The sequence below is a fragment of the Chiloscyllium plagiosum genome, unplaced genomic scaffold (assembly GCF_037043375.1).
Source record: "Chiloscyllium plagiosum isolate Xiang-an unplaced genomic scaffold, Cpla_swu_hap1 HiC_scaffold_10, whole genome shotgun sequence".
Taxonomy (NCBI): domain Eukaryota; kingdom Metazoa; phylum Chordata; class Chondrichthyes; order Orectolobiformes; family Hemiscylliidae; genus Chiloscyllium; species Chiloscyllium plagiosum.
This window is the reverse complement of record NW_028270148.1, coordinates 117176113-117184886: the sequence shown is the minus strand read 5'-3', so window position 1 is coordinate 117184886 and position 8774 is coordinate 117176113. Positions and strand designations below refer to the sequence as shown.

Genomic DNA, 8774 nt, shown 5'->3' with positions numbered 1-8774 from the left:
GGAGGAGGTACAGCCTCCCCTCCGAGAGTGTTATAAAGTGGATAGGCGTGGCCGGAAACCTAGTAAGAAAGGCAAGAACAAAGAAGGGCGAGGCAAATGTCTTTACCCAGTGCTGTCTGGGGAAGATGAATGGGAGGAACAATAGGAATCGGGCCAAGCCCCAAGGGTTTGCCCACGAACGAGCCAATGGTCAGCAGACGACATTCGACCTCATGTATCATTGACTATCTATTGGCGCAAATCCGTCCAAACCGTTATGGCTCTAGTGGACACAGGGGCGGAGGCCACCTTAATCTATGGGACGCCCCATAAGTTTAAAGGAACCCCAGTCACGCTGGTTGGGCTGGGAGGTAATCTGATTGAAGGAAAAACAGTACAATTGCCCCTAAAGATAGGTACAATGCCCATTAAAACTTATTCAATTATCATTACACCGGTTAGAGAATGGATCCTGGGAATGGACATTCTGGCCGGTTTAACACTTCACCTCCAACAAGGGAAGTTTGAACTTGGAATCACGAAAATGGCTTTGCGCTGTAGGACGGTGTTAGTGGGAAAGGTTAAAATGGACCCCTTCCCCATCCCGATCGCCGATCGCGTAATAAGTCTTAGACAGTATAGGATTCCCGGCGGACATAAAGAAATATCCGCCACAATTAAGGATTATTTGGAAGCGGGAGTGCTTAGGACATGCACCACGGCGTGGAATAACCCCTTATGGCCCGTACATAAAGCCGATGGGTCATGGCGGATGACGGTAGATTATCGGCAACTAAACCGTCACACTCCGGCCTTGACGGCAGCGGTCCCGGATGCCGTCACTATTATAGGACGAATCCAACATCATCCAGGGGTGTGGTACGGAGTAATTGATTTGGCTAATGCCTTCTTCACAATTCCTATTCCCGACGATAGGCAGGAACAGTTCGCATTCACTTGGGAGGGTAGACAATTCACGTTCACGCGATTGCCCCAAGGATATCTGCATAGCCCTACTATCTGCCACCGGATAGTTGCAGAACACTTGGCTGCCTTTAAAGTGCCTGACGAAGTGATGATCTCGCACTATATTGACGATATGATGATACAGGGGACAAGTCAGAAGCAGGTTCAGGAATTGCTGGACCAACTGGTTCAACATATGCGAGGATATGGGTGGGAGATCAACCCAGCCAAAATCCAGGGTCCCTCACAAACGGTAAAATTCTTAGGAATCGTGTGGAACAAGGGGGAAAGGGAAATCACTGCGAAAGCTAAAAATAAGATTCAGGTCTTTGCCGTCCCTCACACCCAGAAGGACGTGCAGCAATTTATTGGGTTATTCGGATTCTGGAGACAGCATATTCCCCATTTAGGACAAATTTTAAAACCTTTGTATCGAGTTACGAGGAAAAAGGCAGCGTTCGAATGGACGGAGGTCCATCAAACTGCATTTGAAATGGCCAAGCAAGCGATACAGCAAGCTGTATCCTTGGGAAAGATACAGTCAGGACCTGTAGAACTGCAAGTCTCAGCACAGGGGGATTATGCCAATTGGAGCTTATGGCAAAAACAGGGAAGAGCCCGTAAGCCACTGGGATTTTGGTCCCGAAAATTACCCCCGGCAGGGGAACGGTATGCCCGCTTTGAGAAACAGTTATTAGCATGCTACTGGGGCTTGGTGGAAACCGAAGCCCTGACCATTGGACATGAAGTGATCATGAGAACAGCTATCCCTATTCTTCCGTGGGTACTTAGTGACCCCACTACCCACCGAATAGGAACTGCCCAAGAGAGCAGCATCATTAAATGGAAATGGTATGTGTCGGAGAGAGTGCGGACTGGACAGAAAGGAGTGTCAGTCCTACATGAGCAAGTGGCGGAGGCCCCTGAGGAAGGGGAAAAGCGGTTTGAGGTGATTGAATACAAGGAATCACCCGTTAAGATGGGAAAACGGTATGATGAACTGACCCCGGATGAACAAGCCACGGCTTGGTTCGTAGATGGGTCAGCCCAATGGAAAGCGGGACAGCGTAGATGGAAAGCTGCCGCCTTTAACCCAAAACAAGGCACTACCCTAGAAGAATTAGGGGAGGGAAAAAGTAGTCAGTGGGCAGAATTAAAAGCAGTGCATATGGTAGTCATGCAAGCAGGGGTCATGGGAGTTTGTTTGTTCTCTGACTCGTGGTCAGTGGTTAACGGCATGACACAATGGATGCCAACTTGGCAGGCCAATCAGTGGATGATCCAGAATAGGGAAGCATGGGGTAAACAGTTATGGGAAGATATATGGGAGAAAGCTCAATACCTGGTCATATACATCACCCACGTAGATGCCCATACATCTCGAAATGATGTGGAAGCTCTACATAACCGATATGTGGATGGTATCGTCCGAACCATGATGGTGCAAAGGGGCACCTCAGTGGACCTAGCTAGATGGGCACACCTTAAGGCTGGGCACTGGGGAGTGCAAGGAACCTTGCAATGGGCTCGAGACCGAGGAATAGATCTTATGGTAGATGATGTTAAGACTGCAGTAAACCAGTGTGAGCAGTGTCAACATCAGCGGCAGGGAGTGCCCCAACACATGATGGGACATATCCATCGGGGGGATGGTCCGGGACAGAGCTGGCAAATGGACTTTGTGGGTCCCTTACCCTCCTCACAAGGATGTAACCACATATGTACAGCTGTGGACAGTATGTCTGGGGTTTTGGTAGCCCATCCCTGTCGTCACAACAATCAACAGGCTACCTTGCGATGTTTAGATTTGATTGAACAATTTTATGGATTGCCCATACAGGTCCAGAGTGACAATGGCTCCCATTTCACAGGAAGGGCGGTAAAGCAGTGGTGTCACGATAACCACGTGGAATGGGTTTATCATGTACCCTATCACCCACAAGCTGCGGGACTTATAGAACGAATGAATGGGCTTCTGAAGTTCTCACTACGAAAAGCAGGAGGTTGCAATGACTTAACAGGTTGGAAGAAGCAACTAATTCGGGTGGTGAAACAAATTAATAACCGCCCATTAGGAAATGGGGTAACACCCTTGAATAGGATGATACGAGTATGTGATACCCCAAAGACTCAGCCTATTAAAATGTGGAAATTCGCTGAGGAAGCTGATATTCCCGTAAGGGCCACGCCGGCTTCGGCTGGACTGGACCTACGAGCACTAACTGCCCAGACTTTGATCCAACAGAAACCTACGGTGATTAAGACCGGGTTAGGATTGATTTGTCCCCCTGGAACCTATGGGCATATCCTCCCGCGGTCGGGACTGTCACTAAAGGGGATTGATGTGATGGCAGGCGTAATTGACGCAGACTACCAAGGGGAGTTGGGGGTGATCCTGGTCAACATCACCGCTGAACCTTACGTGATACAGAAGGGGGACAGAATAGCGCAATTGGTCATTAAGCCATGTAACCTTACAACGGTGGAAGAGACGGGAGCTCCCGTTACGGTTACTGAGCGTGGAACGGGGGGATTTGGGTCTACTGACACTAAGGGGGCCAAGGTATGGGTGCGCCAGACGACCGGCCCCCCCAGGCCGGCCGAAATCATAGCACAGGGGAAGGACAGTCTGGTCACCATTATGTACCCCGGGGACCCGACCTGGGCAAACGTCCCGGCGAACCAGTGCTACTTACGTGAGACCTAAATAATGTTGTGATTGCTATGCACCCGCAGGCTGGCCCTCCACCTTGAACATGGGGTGGTCATGGGGATTGCGACTCCTATTGGCGATGTTCGCGATCGGATGGCCACTCCAGGGCATCGGTATCACGGCCTGGACGCTGGTACCGGTCGCCCGCCATGAGGTGCGGTGGGAGGCCAGTAGCCAGCGACGGACGCAGGACGATTTTACATGTGAACCCGGTCAGCAGTGCGTTGTTCTGACTCTCACCAGCGACTGTCAATTGTACACGTGTGCACAGTGCTACATGCGCCGGGATGGGGAAAAATATGACATATCGTTCATACCGCCTAATTGCACCCTGGTGGTAAATGCCCAAGTCAAGACGTGTTTGTGGGACCGACGCACCCAGACATGCGGGACAACGGGGACTCATTGGAGCGTCACAGCTCGGGGGGAAGATCTGTGGCAGCGCAATGCCACCGATATTCGGAATCGTCATCGATTCATGTGGTTAATAATGGTACTGCCCTCGACGAACGCCCCGTCTGAGGCGTTATTAAACCCCATGCGGGGCGGGCCAGCCACGGGGGGCGTGCGGTCGCATCGAACACAGTTGGCCCCTATTATGTCAACTTGTCAACAGATGGCCCGGGCGGTACTGCACACTGATGTTCATTGGCGGGTACAGTTGCCCCTCATACGCGAGTGTCATACCAAGAGGCGGCGACGAGCGTGGTACGACACCCTGCTGGGAGGCGCAGGAACTGTTATGGGTATCTCGAATGCCATTGACTCTGAGGTAACCCGTACTAAATTATCTAACACGGGACAGGCCACCTCACAAGGACTACATACTATTGGAAGGTGGATGCCATCCGTAATGATGACTCAAGGAGAGACAGCTGAAATAATGATACGATCTCTGCGATGGGAACTGGATGTCTGGGGCGCCACTCAGGAACTGTTTGAGAACATTACGGCTCAGTTAAATTGGACTGCCTGTCATATTCAAATGTTGCATGCTCAAATACAGAAAGAACGCTTTTTGCGTGTGGTAACATCCCCCAATGTACAGGCGTGGAGGGGACTATGGAATGTATCTGAGAAATTGTGGATGATAACCCATCCAGAGCGAACATGGTGTAACGCAACTATGTGTAACGGATACTTTGTTACCATGAATGTAACCCACACTGTTACGGTCTGTCGATATTATGTATTACCAGTGATTACATCTTCTGGATATTATTTTCTGAAGACAAGGGGACAGTGGTTTAGCCCAGATACCAATATTACCTATGATCTGTCCGCTTGTGAACAGACTGATCAGGGGAAAACTTGCCTACTGATGGACAGGTATCGGGACCCTTGCTTGACTAAGGGAACGGCCCTGTGCGAATGGACTGTTGAGACTCCAAGGGACATGATGTGGCAGATTGGGCCACACACGCTCTGTGTGGCTACCAATAATCCACATCCTATCGGGATGCCTCTCAAATGTCTATCAGTGGCACTGGCAGGATCACACCTATTTGTTGACCACTTATAGCAGTGCTCGCCACGTTACCAAGGTGCAGTGGAAAGTGCTGATGAATCCTTGGAACATTTCCCTGGATCGGTTTAAGCGAGCATTGGACCGATCCGAGGAGCTTAAGCAGATATTACGAAAGCATCAAACCAATGTCACCAAGGTTACGGTGTCTACCTTTATACATGGACAGGAGGTAGTACATGCTGCCCGTGTAGTGGACGTGGAGTCAGCTCATCATTGGTGGGACATATTGAGTGGTATGTCCTCCACTGCGGGGACATTCCTGTTCCCACCCTTGTCGATCCTGGTAGCGGTCCTGGTGATTTTAACATGCTGTAATGTCCTGACTTGCTTGTATATTTGGCGTGTACGTAGGCGCTTGTTAGAAAGAATACATATGGGCATAATGTAACACATGTATTGGGCCAAGCAATGGAATGTGGTGAAAGGGTTAAAATTGTGTCCCAATACATGTGTGAATCTAACCGAAAATGGAAGGTGTCGCTTAGTCCCGTGTGAATCTTATTATACACCTTCCCGTGTGAATAACCAGAATGGAATGTGTTTTTTAGCCTTGCTCTGCTGTTCACATGAATGTTTATATCTGGAAAAGAGTATATCAGCTGGAAAAGTCTCCAGTTCGGTAGAGTCTGCTCCGGGGTTGCGTTTAACCGCCGAGCGTGGGTTGTTGGCAACCGCTCTACGAGAACTGACGGCTCCCAGTTCCGGTAACACGTAGAGTGAGTATAAACCAGACCCGTTGTGAGTACGAGACTGGTTGTGGTGACGCTGCGGGGAATAAAACACTTATATTCTAGCAGATTCGCCTCTTGGCTGTTTGTTCTGTGTCAGACTACTTTCCTGCGAGCCTGGTCCTTGACCTTGAGAATTTTTTAAAACACTCAGCACTGACCCTCCGACAGTGCCCACTCCCTCAGCACTGACCCCCCTGACAGTGCGGCACTCCCTCAGCACTGACCCTCCGACAGTGCCCACTCCCTCAGCACTGACCCCCCTGACAGTGCGGCACTCCCTCAGCACTGACCCTCCGACAGTGCCCACTCCCTCAGCACTGACCCCCCTGACAGTGCGGCACTCCCTCAGCACTGACCCTCCGACAGTGCCCACTCCCTCAGCACTGACCCCCCTGACAGTGCCCACTCCCTCAGCACTGACCTGGAATTCCTCGCACTTAGATGAGAGGAGCGGCCCGCAGTGTCTGTGCTAGTCCTGAAAGTCTCATCCCGGTGAAGCCATTTAATTGGTTGGAGGATGGGGGCGGTGGAGCTGGATCTTTCGTGAGGGGGAATGATCTGTTCCCAGTGATCCACTCCGGGTGCCATGATCTACTCTTGGTGCGGTGATCCACTCCGGGATCGCGGTGATCTGCTCCGGGTGCGGTGATCCACTCCAGGATCGTGGTGATCTGCTCCGGGTGAGGTGATCCACTCCAGGTGCCGTGATCCCCTACGGGATCACGTTGATCCACTCCGGGATCATGTTGAGCTGCTCCGGGTGCGGTGATCCGCTCCGGTTGCAGTGATCCACTCCGGGATCACGGTGATCCGCTCCGGGTGCGGTGATCCGCTCCGGGTGCGGTGATCCACTCCGGGTGCGGTTTTCCACTCCAGGATCGTAGTGATCCACCCCGGGTACGGTAATCCACTCCAGGATCGTGGTGATCCACTCCAGGTCTGGCAATCTGCTCCGGGTGTGTTGATCCACTCTGGGATCGTGGCGATCCGCTCCAGGTCATGGTGAGCTGATCTGGGTGCAGTGATCCACTCTGGGTGCAGTGATCCGCTCTGGGGTCACGTTGATCCACTCCGAGTGCGGGGATCTGCTCCAGGTGCAGTGATCCACTCCGGGTGCAGTGATCCACTCCGGGTGCAGTGATCCGCTCCAGGGTCACGGTGATCCACTCCAGGGTCACGGTGATCCACTCCGGGTGCGGTGATCCGCTCCAGGATCACAGTGATCCACTCCGGGTGTGATGATCTGCTCCGGGATCGCGGTGATCCACTCCGGGGTCACGGTGATCCACTCCAGGTGCGGTGATCCGCTCCAGGATCGTGGTGATCCACTCCGGGTGCAGTGATTGGCACCGGGTGTGGTGATCCGCTCCGGCTGCGGTGATCCAATCAAGAATCATGGCGATCCACTCCAGGGGTGGTAATCCACTCTGGGATCGCGGTGATCCGCTCCAGGGTCACAGTGATCCACTCCGAGTGGTGATCCGCTCCAGGTCACGGTGATCCACTCCGGGTGCAGTGATCCGCTCCAGGGTCACGGTGATCCACTCCGGGTGCAGTGATCCGCTCCTGGGTCACGGTGATCCACACCAGGTGCAGTGATCCACTCCGGGTGCAGTGATCCACTCCGGGTGCAGTGATCCACTCCGGGTGCGGTGATCCACTCCAGGGTCACGGTGATCCACTCCGGGTGCAGTGATCCACTCCGGGTGCAGTGATCCACTCCGGGTGCGGTGATCCACTCCAGGGTCACGGTGATCCACTCCGGGTGCAGTGATCCACTCCGGGTGCAGTGATCCACTCCGGGTGCGGTGATCCACTCCAGGGTCACGGTGATCCACTCCGGGTGCAGTGATCCACTCCGGGTGCAGTGATCCACTCCGGGTGCGGTGATCCACTCCAGGGTCACGGTGATCCACTCCGGGTGCAGTGATCCACTCCGGATGCAGTGATCCACTCCGGGTGCGGTGATCCACTCCAGGGTCACGGTGATCCACTCCGGGTGCAGTGATCTGCTCCAGGGTCACGGTGATCCACACCAGGTGCAGTGATCCACTCCGGGTGCAGTGATCCACTCCAGGGTCACGGTGATCCACTCCGGATGCAGTGATCCACTCCGGGTGCAGTGATCCACTCCAGGGTCACGGTGATCCACTCCGGGTGCAGTGATCCACTCCGGATGCAGTGATCCACTCCGGGTGCAGTGATCCACTCCAGGGTCACGGTGATCCACTCCGGGTGCAGTGATCCACTCCGGGTGCGGTGATCCGCTCCAGGGTCACGGTGATCCACTCCGGGTGCAGTGATCCACTCCGGGTGCAGTGATCCGCTCCAGGGTCACGGTGATCCACTCCGGATGCAGTGATCCACTCCGGGTGCAGTGATCCACTCCAGGGTCACGGTGATCCACTCCGGGTGCAGTGATCCACTCCGGGTGCGGTGATCCGCTCCAGGGTCACGGTGATCCACTCCGGGTGCAGTGATCCACTCCGGGTGCAGTGGATCCACTCCGGGACCGCGGTCCTGCTGCAGTTGGTGCCGGGATCGAGCCCGGTTCCCGCGGCCTGTCCCTCCGCCCGGAGCCGGGTCTGACCCCCCCCCCCCCCCCGTGTGTCCGCCTCCTCCCGGATCCTGCAAACCCCCCCCCGAGCCCCGCGGCTCTGTCCCGGGAACCGGCCCCAGGGGCGGGATGGCGGCGAACAGAGAACGGAGCGTGAGTACAACCCGGGGGGGGGGGAGAGAGAGAGAGGGGGGAGAGAGAGAGAGAGGGGGGGAGAGAGAGAGAGAGAGAGGGGGGGGAGAGAGAGAGAGAGAGAGGGGGGGGAGAGAGAGAGGAGAGAGAGGAGAGCAGTGGCGACGA

At 54.1% G+C, this 8774-nt stretch overlaps 1 protein-coding gene across 3 annotated transcripts in view; it reads left to right on the top strand.

Moving 5' to 3' along the window:
- The first annotated feature begins 8473 nt into the window (after positions 1–8473).
- Positions 8474–8774, top strand: part of lgalslb (lectin, galactoside-binding-like b) — a 22464-nt gene continuing 22163 nt past the window's right edge. The window contains exon 1 of one of the 3 annotated variants that reach the window (XM_087991698.1): positions 8474–8627. In XM_087991698.1, the coding sequence (XP_087847824.1) occupies positions 8604–8627 (24 nt within the window). In that variant the 5' untranslated portion in view covers positions 8474–8603. The remainder of the gene's footprint in view (positions 8628–8774) is intronic. The other 2 variants (XM_087991700.1, XM_087991697.1) reach the window with 2 other exon arrangements.